We start from the raw sequence: 15387 nt of genomic DNA on the forward strand, positions 1-15387 counted from the left end.
CTGATAGGCAGACAATAGATGTGAAAAATGGTGTTTACCGTTTGCTTTGATAAAAGCCACTAAGCCTTGAGCATGTGAGAGAGCCTTACCAATATTATTCCGCTCCAACTTATGTTGCCCCAGAAACCAAATCTTCCTTCTGTTTTTTTTCCTCGTGAAGCAAACTACCTGAGACTTAGATGTATTAATTTTCAAGTGGTGCTTCACAGAGTAAGAATTTAGAGCAGCCAGACGATGATTTAGGCCCTTCGGGGTGAGATCAAAGACAACTATATCAACCGCGTATAATAGGTAGGCAATGGGTCAGCCACCCACCGCAGGGGCGTGACCATTTACACTCCTTTTTTTTTTTTTTTTTTTTAATATTTTTATTAACAATTAACAATTCACTGTTTACATCACTCAAGTACATTGTTGGGAACAACTTATTCTCATCATGCATAGTATTGAAGAAGATACAATATTTTATTTGTGTTCATGTGTAACTTGTGTCATGGTTTAACGACCACCCCGGTCTTTAACTAAACTTTGTTATCCGCAAGCGTTTTGGTCCTAGTGTGGTTTCCCATGAGTGTCTGATTCCTTGCCGCTCTGTGTTGCCCATTCTTTTTGCACGCAAATATAACAGCTTCAACTTAACACTAAACTATATACACACTTGATGGCTTTTTGTGGGTGGTGTTAGTGTTGACCGGCGGGGGTGCTTCCCTGAGGGAGTTGTGTTTGGGGGGGAACTGCCAACCTTTTCCGTGTGTTTAATTACTGTTCTCTAAGTATACCTGTACACACCTCTGGGTTGTTCCTTGTGGCCTGCCGTGAGCTCATTGCGTTTTTTACTAGTTTTTACCCATTAGTGTTTTCCTTTTTCCCGTTAGTAGTATTGTTGTGGATATCCCCTGTCCACTTTCTATTTATGCTCAGATTTCTGCTTCTGTTGGTGTTGTGTTGGGAGTTAGTAGTCTATCTCCTGCAGTAACCCAGTTCATCATTAGTTCTTCCCACCCTGTGGCAATGGGGGACTGCCGGATCCCCTTTGCCTCTTCTGACTTTAAAACCTGTAATTCCGCACCAGCCCACCTCGTAACATCGCTTTTCCATTCAGCCAGTGAGGGATGATTTGAAGCCTTCCAACCCTTCGTGATTAATCTCTTGTAGAGGGCCAGGGTGAGATCCAAGAAACGACCCCCAATCTTCCCTTGTGACATATTAGTCTTTACACCTAATAGACAGACTTCGGAGGTGAACGGCAGTACCGTGCCGTATAGTCCTGACATGTGCTCTATAACTGCCTTCCAGCCCAACTGTAACACCTCACATTTCCACATCATATGGTCAAAGTCTGCCTCGCAGCTGCCTCATCTGGGGCATGTCCTGGGGGTCCCCCCATATATGCGGAACAGTCGGTGAGGGGTAAGATATGTTCTATGCAAGTAGTTATATTGGATATATTGTAGTCGAGTATTACGTGAGATCCTCTGGGGATAAGCCAGAGCTCTGTTCCAGTCTGTCTCGGTTAGCTCATGCCCGATTGTTTTCTCCCACCTCTCTCTTAGTGTGCGCATGGGATCCAATGCAGCTTCTATCTGGGCTCGGTATATTTTTTGTAATCAGGTGGGACTCTTCCCCCGACGATAGCAGGAGGTGTAACACTCCGTGAACCCCGGGTTCAGCATTAATCGTGTCCCAATGGTCCTTCAGAGTGTGCACTAGCCTCCTGTACATAAGAAATTTACCCTGAGGGATCCCCTTTCCCACCAATTTGGTAAAGCTCTGTAGTTTACCTTCCCTATAGAGTTCCCCTACCGTCGTCACTCCCACATCCGTCCATGTGCCCAACACCCGTCCCCCCGGTCTGGTACTCTTCGGCTCCACCACCAAGACCGTGTGTGGCAGCGCCGGAGAGTAGGGTGGACTAACTCCAGTCCTACTCATACACCTTTTCCAGCAGGCTGACGCAGTGCTAGTCATTAAATTGTCCCCGAGGGGGGAAAGCTTCTTCCCTATCATACGCGCTATTATCCGGTCTATGTCCAGTGAGCCTTGGGAGTTAAATAGGTCTAGCTGCTCCCTGACCACCATCCAGCCCGCCACCCACAGCAGCTGGGACGCCAAATAAAATGCCTCAAAGTCAGGAGCCCCCAGGCCCCCAGCTTGTGTTGGTCTGCTCATAGTCGACAGTGCCGAGCGCCTACGACCTACATCCCATATCAATTCCCGAAGCAGTGCGTTCAGTTCTCGAAACCATGCTGGGGGGACCCATAGCGGTACATTAGCAAAGAAGTATAGGAGACGGGGCAGCATCACCATTTTAGACAATGCCACTCTAGCCTTTGTTGTTAGTTTCAGTGACCGCCAGAACCCAACTGAGGTGCGCAGTGACCGGAGTGCCCTACCCAAGTTGCCATCCCGGAGGTCAGCAAGCTCGTGGAATATCTGGATCCCCAGATATTTAAAAGTTCACGGGCCCAATTCACATCTCTGGGGCACGTTTCGGGGGAAACGCTGTTTGGCATTATGGGGAATACAAATGTTTTGCCTCGATTAAGGCGCAGTCCCGATAGTTCCCCGAAGTCCTCTAGGTTCTTTAACACCCACGGGAGGCCACTGGATCCGTCTCTTAAGTACACCAAGATGTCGTCTGCGTATAGGGAAATAATATGCTCGTTTGGGCCCCAGATAATTCCTTTACCGACTCCGTCCTGTCGTAGTTTGGACGCTAGGGGTTCGATTGCCAGGGCAAATAGTAGCGGGGATAGGGGGCATCCCTGCCTAGTTCCTCGATATACCGGGTATGAATCAGATATTGTTCTGCCCGTCTTCACCCTAGCTAGCGGGGAGGCGTACAGCAGGTCCACCCACTTCACCCAATTTTCTCCTAGTCCCATGTCTAGCGTCACAGCCCTGAGGTAGTCCCACCTGATCGAGTCAAAGGCCTTTTCGAAGTCTACTGCTAAGAAGGCCCCTGTGGGTTTTTTTTCTGCTGCTGGCATGTGTAAAATAGCAAAGATCCGCCTCAGGTTCAACGATGTGCTGCAGCCAGGAACGAAACCATTTTGGTCCGCGTGCACTAGTGTGGTCATTCGGAGGAGTAATCTGTTAGCCATGATCTTACGGAGGATCTTAAAATCGCTGTTCAGCATTGATAGAGGGCGGAAGTCGGTCACTGGTGCCTCTCTGTTTTTTGTTTTTTGCACCACCAAGGCCTCCCGCAGTGTGACTGGTAGCTCTCCTCGTCTCAAAGCCTCTGCGTATACCTCAGCCAGTTGGGGCACTACCAATGTCCTATATTTTTTGTAAAAGTCCCCTAAGATACTTAGTGTCACCAGTAAGGGGTTATGGTCTGACAGTGTGCGGCCCAGGTACTCTGCGTGGGTCACATAACGTGCCAGGCCCGTGGTACATGTTATTCTGTCAATTCTTGTGTGCAGCCGGTGGAGGCATGAGTAATAGGAATAGTCGCTGTCGCTTGGGTGTTGTTCCCGCCAGACATCCACTAGCCCCCAGGAGTCCAACCATTCCCAGAGCTTTTTGGCTATTCTAGTGGACGCTGAGCCCTGTAACGGTGGAGTCGATCTGTCCATGTTAATGTCTAGTATTGCGTTGAAGTCCCCCCCAACTAGCAATTCTCCTGCGCATTGGCGGGTAAGGTGGCTCGATAGTTTGGTCAGGAAGGGGACCTGGTCCTGATTGGGAGCATAAATGCAGCTCATGACAACTGGAATACCATGCAGTCTTCCTTCTAACACCACAAACCTACCCTCTCGATCTATGTTGGATGAGTCTATTGTCAGTGGGACCCCGGCCCTGACCCATATCAATGCACCCCTCGCGTAAGCCGAGTACTCTGTGGCAAACACCCGTCCCCTCCATCTGCGTCTCAGTTTCTCAACCTCCCCAGCTATCAAGTGGGTCTCTTGCAGCATTGCCACCTGTACCCCTCTTCTCTTCAAGTAGGTGAGGACTCTGTGTCTTTTGGCAGGTGTGCTCATCCCCCTGACATTCCATGTTAAGAGATTATATTCTGCCATTTTAGTACGGTAATTTGATAATAGCGTCCTTGGCTCCCCCCGGTTCCCACTCTATCCCCGCTCATGTTCAAACATTTCCTACCATCGTGTATCGCCACCCACTTAGCAAAGTTAACTGTTAACTGTAAAACCCAACTCACCCACCCCAGTGCGCCTACTAACCTGCAGGTAGCCCAGAAAATCACGCAACATTGCAACTTGTTCAAACATATAGCTACAGTTCCCGCCAGGCTAGCTAGACCAGCGAGGTACTGGTTCGGAGGGCGGTCAAGTCCGGAGTGGCCGCACGCCTTTTTGTTGTGCCGCATCGTCAGGTCCACTTGTATAATGTTTAACCAAGTTCATCAGCAGTCCTCGGCGTCACCTTGGGGGCACGTGTCGAGCAGTTCGAGTCCCCAGCTGAAGACACCACTGTATCATCCGAGTCCTCTCCTGAGCCGGAGCTCCCCGGGGGGGAAGCTCCACCACCGACTCAGGCCGCAGCCTCTAGAGCTGCTCTTTTATCTTTTTCCTTTTGCCTTTGTGTTGGCGCTAGCCTCGGTCGATTCCCAGGCTGCCGCGATTCACGGGCACGTTGAGCCCGGTCTGCAGTCACTCCCTCACCAACGGGTCTCCTCCCCCGGAGCCCCCGCTTCTCGAGCCATTCACATGCCTCCGCTGGCGTTTGGAAGAAGGTGGTTTTCTCTTCCAGTATCACTCTCAGTCTGGCCGGATACAACAATGAGTATTGAATCCCTTCGTCTCTAAGGGCCCTTTTGACTGCTAGGAATGAGGTTCGTCTGTTTTGAACATCCAAGGTATAGTCCGGGAATAGCGTCACCTCCCCATTCGCTACCTTAAACGGGCCCATCACCCTGGCCTTCTGAATGAGAGTGTCCCTGTCTTTGTAGTGCAGTAATTTGGCAATCACCACTCTGGGTGGCCTACCGGGGGCCAGAGGTCTTGATGGCATTCAGTGTGCACATTCCAATGTGTAAAAGGGCGTTAGGCATCCAGGCGCAACCGTTGTACTAAACCACTTCTCCAGAAAGTCCACCATGGTGGTCCCTTCGGCTCCCTCAGGAAGGCCCACTACTCGCACATTGTTCCTCCTGTTTCTGCCCTCCGCGTCCTCGGCCCTTTGTTCTAAGCGTGTTACTCTAGCAGCCAGGGAAGTCACCTCTGCAGCGAGATCCTTCTGTTTCGGTCCAACATTTGCCAATGTGGATTCCGTTTCCTTGACCCTGTCCGCCAGTTTGTGGTGGTCTGCCCTTAGGAGGCCCACTTCGACCGCTACTTGATTGATGTTGTGTTGTAGCGTTGTCTTTGTGTCTTCAATCGCCCCCAGAATTTTGTCCAGGGTTTCCTGTACATTGGATTGCAGATGGGGCTGTTCTTCCATTTCCTTGCACGCTGGTGGGGATGCAGTGTCCATGATTTTCTTCTTGTGACGGGCCTTGGGGGGCATCGGCCAGGTCAGGCGGGGAGGACCGCACCTTTAGGCGCAGGCCCGAGCCACTACTCAGGCCCACTTACTCTCACGCTCCCACGTCACAGCAAGCGTGGGCTCAGACTTAGTCCCCTAGATCGGCGTCAGGCTGGGCCCGTCAGCGCAGCACCAGCGGGGTCCAAACCCTCTGCCCGTTTACCGGGTTCTGACTTCGGCCGCTCCAATAATAGTCCCTAGGGGGGCTTCGGGCCAGCCGTTCACTCTATGTTGGGCAGTTTCTATTTCTTCTCTTATTTTCTTTATTCTTTTTATTTTAGTTTTTAGGGGTTCTGCCAATCCCCTTCTGTAGTGTCCTTTTACCACTTGCTTCCTTTATTTTATTTTTTCTTCTTCTTCTTTCCTTCCCCTTTTTTTTCCCTTTCTTTTCTTTTTTTCAATGATTTCCTTGCTTTACTTGTGCCCCCTCGGGGTGTTGTCTCGTTGGGGCCCCCGCAGCTGCTCCGTGTTGTTTCCTGTCAATTCCAGGGCTCAGCTCCGGTCGGATGAAAGGGCGCCTCTGGCTTCGCCCGCTGCTCCCGGGGCCGAGCGCCGCCCGGCCACGCCCCTGCCCCTCCTGAGGAGGCCCCACAGCTCCGGCCCGCGGAACCAGGATATATTCTGCCGGGGCCGCTTCTCCGGTCCGCGCCGACCAAGCCGCGGTTCCCGGCTCTACTCGAAGCCCCGGCTTGTCGGGGTAAGGAAGGCCGCAGGCCCGCCTCGGAGCCGACAGGCCGATTCCAGCTCCCTGTGCGTCCCGGATCAAGGATGGCGGCCGGGTGGCATCCGGGGACCTTCCCCATTCCAGCGGTCGCCCTCCGTCGTTGTGGCACCCGAGGACGGCACGCTTTTTTGTCCAAGTTCTAGCGGCCGCTACGGAGCCGGGAGATCAAGCGTGCGCCATCTCCCGGTAGCTGGCCACACCCCGACCATTCACACTCCTAAGGATTTTGGGAGGTCATAAATGTATAGGGAGAATAGCAGTGGAGCCAATAAATAGCCCTGCTTCAGGCCATTTTTGGTTTAAAATTTTTTAAGACAAGCCCTGCTCTCCATCCATAAGGATTTTACACCAAGTCGAAGAGTGCAGTGCTATCACCAATCACAACAGGCAAGGCGGAACCCCTAGCTCCTGAAGTTTCCACCACAAGATCTTCCTGTCCACCCTATCAAATGCGGTGGAGTAATCAATAAACGCAGCATCAACCACTCCCCCCCTAGTCTAGACGTATTTGTCAATTATTGTTTGCATTATTAAGATGTTATCTAAGGTATTATGGGCCTTTCTAAAGCCTGCCTGTTCCACCGGAAGAATATCATTTTCCTCTACCCACTCAGTTAGTTGAGTTAGGATACTTTTCACGAATATCTTGCACGTTGCATCTAATAAGGCAATTTGTTGATAGTTTAAAGGTACCGTTCTATTTCCCTTTTTGTGCAAGGGGAGTATGATACTACCTGTCCAAGATTCCAGAATATTACCTTGAGAGTAGCAGGTGCAAAATACTGGGTGGAGAAGTCTTGCCCAAAGCGAAGGCTCCCTTTTAATTCGTTTAATCGGAACCTCATCAGGACCCATGGCTCCTGATGAGCGCATTGAGGGGCATATTTATACTCTGTTTGCGGCGAATGTGCGTCAAACATTTTGAAGCACAATCGGCGCAAACCTTGCCCCATATTTAAACTCTGACGCCCGACCCCGCGGACGTCATAATTTCACTGTGTGCGTCATTTTTTGGAGGCGGGAAACTGCCTTGCGTTAATGATATGCAAGGTAGGCGTTCCCGTACAAAAAATGACATTAAGGCCTGTGCGCCTTATTTATATTCCAGCGTCATTTTGACGCACAGGAGGGGGTGGGCCTTAAAAAATGGCACACAGCCTGATGTGCGCCATTTTTTAATGCCTGGGTCAGGGCAGGCTTTAAGGGACCTGTGGACTCGGAAGGAGTCCAGAGGTGCCCTTCCCTGCCCCTAGGGACACCCCCTACCACCCTCGCCCACCCCTGGAAGACACCCATGGATGGGGGGACCCATCCCAGGTAAGTTGAGGTAAGTATTTTTTTTTTTTTTAAGTGGCATAGGGGGGCCTAATTTGGGCCCCCCTACATGCCACTGTGCCCAATGGCCAGGCCCAGGGGACAGAAGTCCCCTGGGCCTGGCCATTGGGCAAGGAGTCATTTCAATGGGGGTTGTGTGTCAAAAAATGGCACAAGTCCGGTTTGAGGCATGATTTTTGTCTCAGACCTGACTTGCACCATTTTTTGACGCACAACCCCCATTTTCCCCTACGCCCGCGCTGCCTGGTTTGAGTCTTTTTTTTTTTACTCAGACCAATCCGCAGCACCGGCTAACGTCATTCCTTAAATAAGGCGCAGTTGTGCGTCAAAAAGTATAAATTTGGCCCCAAATGTATAATCCCCTCTAGCTCAGACACAGAGGGTAAGCCCGTATTGACCACTTCCCTATCCCAGTTTAATGCGGTCACCACTTTCCCATGGTCTGCTACCCGGTTTTCAGCATAAAGGGCCAGAATAAACAGCCTCCAGTCATCCTCTGCTATCGGGGGCAAAAAGAGTTTTACGATTTCCGCACCTCTGGGAATTAATAGCCCAAAATTTACTAGGGCTTCTCATTGCAGCTGCTTCCCTCAGTGCCATCCACCTATGATGCTCTTCTTTCCTTTGGATGGCTAGTTTCACCCGCGATCTTCTTCTCTTAAGGAGTGATATTTTGCTACTCCTTTCCATAGACTTACACTCAAGCTGTCGCCTTGACAATTTGTTAATTTCTCTATTCAGATTCACAATGGGTAACTGAGCTTTTTTTTTTTTACAGGAATGCTGGACTCAGGCTGATTACACGCAATAATATGGCTCATTAATTTTAGGAAAACATATTAAGGCATCCTTCCCCCAAACCTCCATATTTCCCACAATATTTTCCAACAGTGACTTTAACTATGTTATTTTAGCCGTCAAATCTCGCTTTCATAGGGGTCCCGGAAGGTGCAGAAAATCAGGGCAAGCACCAGAACATGCTGCAGTTTATGGATTTTCTGAATAAGGACCTATATTTTGGAAGATTCACCAGCCGATTTGACAATTATGCGAGCACATCAGGTGCCTTCTCAACAACAGCTAAATGCAAAGTACTTGCACACTATTATCGTCAATTTTGTTGACTTTAGGATTAAAGAGCGCCTCCTTACCAAAGCGATTCAACAAAAATCCTTCTTTCTGGCAGGGTATGAATGGGTGTGGGTGTTTTCAGATGTTAGTAGCTACGGCCCGAAGAAGACAAGACTTGGTTGGCATAATTACACAGTTCACAGCACAGTGGCACAGGCCTCTATTATTCAACAATCAAAGTAAAACATTTTGTTTAAGGTACAATTCTGTGTATCTACCACTGTGCAAGATGCTCGAAGCCTTTTGGATAAGGTTAAGTCGGGAAACATCCTGAACAACTAGGTCTAAACCACTACTTGCCTGAACCACTACTGCTAAACAACTAAAAAGTCTCTACAACTAAGTTCTGAACAACTACTGTCTAAACAACAATTGTGCCTGAATAACAAATGCCTGAACAACTAATTTTAAGGTAAGGTTTTCTTTTTGTTTTTTATGGTTTATTAGTGGTTTAGAATATATATTAAAATTAGTTGTTCAGGCAATTGTTATTCAGGCACAATTGTTGTTTAGACAGTAGTTGTTCAGTACTTAGTTGTAGAGACTTTTTAGTTGTTTAGCAGTAGTGGTTTAGGCTCTAGTTGTTTAGGACCTAGTTGTTCTGTCACATATTCGGTTAAGTCTGGCTGATGCTAGGACTGCAGCATGTTAGCATATTGGTTATTGTCATTGTCAGGGGACAGAAGACCTTTTGGCCCGTTATCCAGCCTGTATCTGGCCTTTAATAGGTAACTTAGGAAGGGGACAGGAGAATAAATGGGGGATCATGGCTATGGTTCTCTAAGGATGTAACATGGCTATGGCTGCATTTTAGGGCAGGGGGATGGTATCTGCAAGTAGTTCTGTGTAGAGCTGATCCTTTTAAATGTAGTTTAATGGAACTTTGTTGTAAGGCTAATACCTTTCCGAGGATTTCATTTTACTTGGCAGTGATGAGTAAAAAAAAAAGACAGGAGGATAATAAATGACGCAGTAGCTATTTCTCTTAAAGTTGGGGGGGACAGAGCAAGGAAATTTAGGCGTCATGTCTAAAACTACGATTTCATTGTGTAATATTAATGGCATAATAAATAGGCAAAAATATCACTCTACAATGAATTGGTTGGCTACGTTTAATCCTGAAGTAATTTGTCTGCAGGGGACCCATTTGAAAGAGAGTTGACCTAAACTTTTTATACCTGAAGCCTCTTCCCCATGCCTTTTTTTAATCTGCGGGATTAGCTGTGCGAGGGGTGGTGATTTTTGTTGTTCAGACTGTGAGATTGGGAAATAAGTGAAGTTATTATTAGAGATAAGGATGGATGATGGATCCTGTTGAAGGTTCAGCTCTAAGGAGTTTTTTTCTTACCCTCCTCAATTACTATGGTCCAGTCCTGGTTCATGATGCTCCCTTGTAGGAAATGCTTTCTTTGGTGATTGCTGTGACAGGCCTATTAATTTGGGGAGAGGAGGGGTAGCGACTTTAATTTCATACAGGATCTTAAGCTGGATACTTCAAATAAATTTGAAAAACATTGAAACTCATAGCAGCCAAAGTGATGGCAACAATAAAGAGCAGTTTAAACTCAGGGGATCCATGGTGATTCAACCACAGTCGGCAAGCGCAATTTATATGTTTTTTAAGCCAGTATAATATAGCTTCCCGGCTGGACTATTTTTAAATTTCTAAATCAGTTAAATGGGAAGGGACTGGGATCTGAGCAAATGCATTTTCAGACCATTCGGTGGTTGGGATTAGCGTGGTAATTGCGGATATTCTAATTTTAATGGCATGTAGGCGGTTTGATAAGGCACTCCTTATCAATCAGGAATGATTGAGTACCAAATGAAAATTCATTCAGGAGTTCTTTGAGATTAATCAGGGTACTGCTTCCCTGTTTGCAGTATGGGAATCATTTATGGCTGCATTCCAAGGGCAGGGGATTGCCTATAAGTCATCTCAGAGGCGGGTTAGTGAAATACATTTGATAAAGGAGGTAGAAGGGTGTAGAATTGATCGCAAGTATAAGTTTGATCAGACCAGACAGAGGCTATGCGACTTCTATGTTTGTGAAGAAATTGCCAGTTCAAACACTTTTCTATAGTATAGAGAGTCAGCGCGTGGGTAAATTATTAGCCTGATCTGTGCGAGGGAAACAAGAAGCAATGCACATTAGGGAGTTTAAAGATCCTGGGTCTAATTTGAATCAAAAAGACGATAACAAAATAGCCCAGATTTTTCTGCATCATTATAGTAATATTTATAGCTATAATAACGCTATTTTTCAGCCTAGCCTGGAAGACTTTTATAGTCAAATTAGGCTTCCGAGTCTGACGGGAGTGAAGGTCGAGTCTATTATAGCAGATAATACACTGGAGGATGCGGCCAGTGCGCTCCAACAGATCCCCAATGCCAAAGCAACCGGTATAGATGGTACTCCAACTGAAATCTACAAGATTTCCCAGAGAGAGTTATTGCCCCCGCTAGTAAGTTTATTCAGTCAAATAAGTTACAGTATTTCTATTCCAGTGTCATTCAAAGAATCAGTATTTATACGTTTTTTTTTTTTTTTTAAAGGAAAAGATCCTTTCAGGGTTAATTCTTATCGTCCAATTAGCCTACTCAATGCTGACTATAAACTACAAGCTAAGAAGTAGGCATCCCACATAATTGAGGTTGGGCAGTCTCTGGTCCATAAAGATCACTGTGGGTTTCTACCAAAATGCACGTTGGCTGCTAATACGCAATATCTGGTTATCAGAGGTTATCGAGAGAGTCTATCAACTGTTTTTCCCATGCCCAAGATGGGGCCGTAATCGCAACGGTCGACGCTGAGAAGGTGTTTGATCTAGTGAATAGGGATGCCCTTTTTTTGCACTAGAGAAATTTGGATTTCCGGGTCAAATTATCTCAATGATTAAAAGAATATATTAAGGGGCAGAAGCATGTGTTATCATTAATACAAGGACAGTTAGTAGTGAGTGGATACAACATGACACAGCAGGGGTGCCCAATGTCCCCCATATTTTTCACACTTTTTATTGAGCCATTAGCTGAACGCATACGTAGCACAGGCAGTATCATCCCCCCTTGAAAGAGGTTTCCAAATTGAAGTAATTTGCGGATGACCTAACACTTTATTTGAATGTTGATCAGCAAAATATCAAGGGGGCATTTGATGTTATTCAAGATTATACAAATCTGGGGGGGGGGGATATAAGGTTTATCATGACAAAACTGAGACCCTGCTTTTGTTTAATGCCTCTCCATCATTGAAAAATGGTCCTTGCTCCCACTCGTATTAATAGGTAAAGTGTCATTAATTAAAATGCCAGTGTTACAATTGTTTCTTTTTATTTTCGCAAATCTTCCTATAAAGGTTAACCATGGCTTTTTTAAACAATTAGATTTCCTCATTACCAACTTTTTATGCAAAGGAAAACATCCTAAAGTGAATTATCTAATTTTGCAGTTACATAAAGAAAAGGGGGGGGGGGGTTGGCTTTACCATATTTTATTTTATACTATCAGGCTGCATGGCTGGATATGATGGTTAAAATGGATATGGTGGACAGGGGCTCAGGTGGGGGTTTTGATTTTTTTTTTATAAGGAGAATAGTACAGGAGAGTGGAGGTAGTTTGCCCGTATTCCTCAAAATGGCAAAACTCCCAAAACAACAAGGTATAATGTGCTAGGTGATATATGTTGGCTTGTGCAAATGTTTTTTAGGTCAAGGCAAATCCCGCCCCGTCATTGATGGTTAAGGTTGCAGGATTGTCATGGGTTTGATCTGGCAATTCCAGAAACTATTTGTAGGATCTGGAATTCTAAAGGGTACTGGTCATTGAGTGACTTTTGGGCACACAGCTGGTTAATTGGGCAGAGATAAAACTTCAAGTTGGGATTGAGGAAGCCAAGTTTTGGTAAAGTTTCACCCAATAGCAGTCTTCAAGAGATGCACTATTTTTCAGAAGTTATCGACAAATTATGGTACAAATGTCAATTAGCTGGAATAGGAAATTGGTATACGTCCTTACGGAAAAACATGGACTCATCATTGGTAAAAAGGCATCTAAGCAAGATAAAGCAGGAGACAGGATGTAGGTTGACAATTAGCGATTGCAAATGTTTTACGATTTTAGGTTTTAAAATCACTTCAGGAAGCTAATTTCAAAATGATGTAATGCATGTTTCAGGTGTTTCCAAGAGGTAAAAAAGGGACTGGGTACATATTTTTTTTTTAATGTCCCAAGCTAGGGAAATTCTGGGATGGTGTATTTGGTCAATTGAGCCAAGCAATCCAGGTGACTCTGCAGGTGGAATTGAAGTTGGTACTGTTTAGAGTGTCAAGTCAAACATCTAGCTTGAGCAAGCAAGTTCAGTACTTTGTTACAGCACCATTAGCTGTCGCAAGGTCATTGATTTTACAATGTTGGCATACTGCTACAGTGCCAACTCGTCAGGAGTGGTTCATAAAGCCAAAGCTTGCTTAGTGAAAGGGCAGGCTGAAGACATACCAGAGCATCTGGGCTCCTTTAGATGCGATGAGTATGTAAGCATGTGTACTGCAATTTATTGGTCCTCCGATGTTTGAAAAACTAAGGGGTTCTGAACTTCTATAAATTGTAGGGGCTGGGTATTATTGCAGCTGATTAAAATTAAATCACCCCTACATAGCGCAACAAGTCAAAATAGGTCAATATTCTGAAGCATTTAAGCACCTTCCTGGATATATGCACCTGAAAGTTTGCTAAGGGTTTTGTCCAACTGTACTTTTTCATAGCGATAAACAGTTTTTGCTACTTCTGATTAGTATCTGACACCTTTAATGCTTTTTAGTATTGAATAACGGGCTAATATTGGTTCCAGAATGTGTGTACTGTCAGGCATAAGCACTTTAGGCATCTATGTTCTTTTGCACTTTACTGTAGTCAGATATGAGGTTTTCTCTGTGAAAAGTACTGAAGCGCCCTCTCTTATCTCCAATTGCATTTCACCTGACTTTTTTTTTATCAGTCGATTAAGTCACGCTTTTATAGCACAACATCCTAAATTAGGTGTATGGGGTATAAAGAATTGGTCTTGATCTATTAGGTCAATATTGTGAAGTATATAAGCACCTTCCTGTATGTATGCACCTCAAAGTTCACTACAGTTCTTGGCCTTTCGCACACTTCCATAGTATCAAATGGTTTTGTTATTTGGATAAATATTTAGCAGTTTAAATACTTTTTAGTACTGAATAACGCATTAGTAGTGGTTGTAGAATTTGAGTACTGTAAGGCACAAGTACTTTAGGCATTTTTGCACCTGGTAGAGTCACTTACTGTAGTGAGTAAGGAGGTTTACTGTGTGAAACGTACTGTAGCACACAGGACTACAAGTTTCAAACTGTATAACTCTCACTAATGCCTAATTATGTTTCACATGAGCTCTCTCGATTGTTTCTGTTGCAAAAATGTCTGTTTATGAATTTACCTGCTATGTTTTAATATTGAGTGCGGTGAGTATGCTCAATAAAAAAAATGTAAAAACAAAAAGAAAAGTAGGTGCGTATGCTGACACTCAGACCCAGAAAGTTGTAATACAACACAATATGCAGGGCACCAGCGTCCTCACTAAAGTCTATCATGCACTAAACTCTTCAGTACAGTACTATACATTACTATATTGTAGCTGTAGGTACTCAATATTATGCACTGAGTTATAAAACTATTATGACCAAAATATTGAGGACCAAAATAATGACTGGTAAATATGTAAAGATAAGTATGGACTTTCCATACCTAACTTCACATTTAAGTAGCTTGACTATATATCTTCAAGGTAGGTAGATATGGAGATAAGAAAAGTAAATCTATACTTCACAATATGCCCATTGCACATGCCTCCTCGATATTTTGCTACTCAATACATTGGTTATAGTATTGTAACACAACATCAAGTATACAGTATTTCAGACTACAGCCCAATACACGGCATAAAATCACCCACTAAATTAAATTATAGACTACAACGCCTACCATTTCATGCAATCCAATACACTTAAATGCAACAAAAACATAAGAACACTAAACCAAACGTTAAGGTGCTGTCCACTATACAGCATGTGGAACTACTAGAAAATAAGTTTACTCTTTCAAGGTTTATTCAGCAGATACTCCAGCAGTCACATCAAGTTTCTAATGCTTTATTGCTTTGTTAGGATTGTGAGGGCCACTGAGTCCTTGCAGAACTTCAGACCATCCTCCTCCAGCTCGTCCTTCAGCCACTTCCAGGTGGACGTGGGCAGAGAGATGCGGCTACTCCGAGACCTCACCTTTGCCAGGGGTAAGTATGCAAGCCTATTGAAAAAAATGATCTACATAACCACAATGCATGTGTGGTCCAGGTTCTCCTGGCTGTGTTGGTCCTAAGCGAGTCAGACACATGCCCTTGCCAAGGTCACACAAAATGGCAGCACAGCCATAAATACACCTAAGAATGTTTTGATACAAGCCTATAGTCTTGATGCCTTGATAGGACCACATCATGTCAATTCTGCCATTCATCAAGCACTAGGTGCCATCTTCCCCATGTCATTAGTACACTATGGGGCATATTTAAGAACCATTTGTGCCTCCTTAACATCATTTTTTTAATGCCAAGGTGACACTGAGGTGGCCTTTTCCCTGCACCATATTTATAAAGTGCATGCACTGCGCCACTTTGTAATCCCTTGCG

At 45.4% G+C, this 15387-nt stretch overlaps 1 protein-coding gene across 1 annotated transcript in view; it reads left to right on the top strand.

Annotated features, from left to right (window-relative positions):
* Positions 1 to 15387, top strand: part of TRIM46 (tripartite motif containing 46) — a 120682-nt gene that overhangs the window by 68026 nt on the left and 37269 nt on the right. The window contains exon 7 of the mRNA XM_069218421.1: positions 14870 to 14994. Within this exon, the coding sequence (XP_069074522.1) occupies positions 14870 to 14994 (125 nt within the window). The remainder of the gene's footprint in view (positions 1 to 14869; positions 14995 to 15387) is intronic.

The sequence above is a fragment of the Pleurodeles waltl genome, chromosome 12 (genome assembly GCF_031143425.1).
Source record: "Pleurodeles waltl isolate 20211129_DDA chromosome 12, aPleWal1.hap1.20221129, whole genome shotgun sequence".
In the NCBI taxonomy this organism is placed as follows: Eukaryota; Metazoa; Chordata; class Amphibia; order Caudata; family Salamandridae; genus Pleurodeles; species Pleurodeles waltl.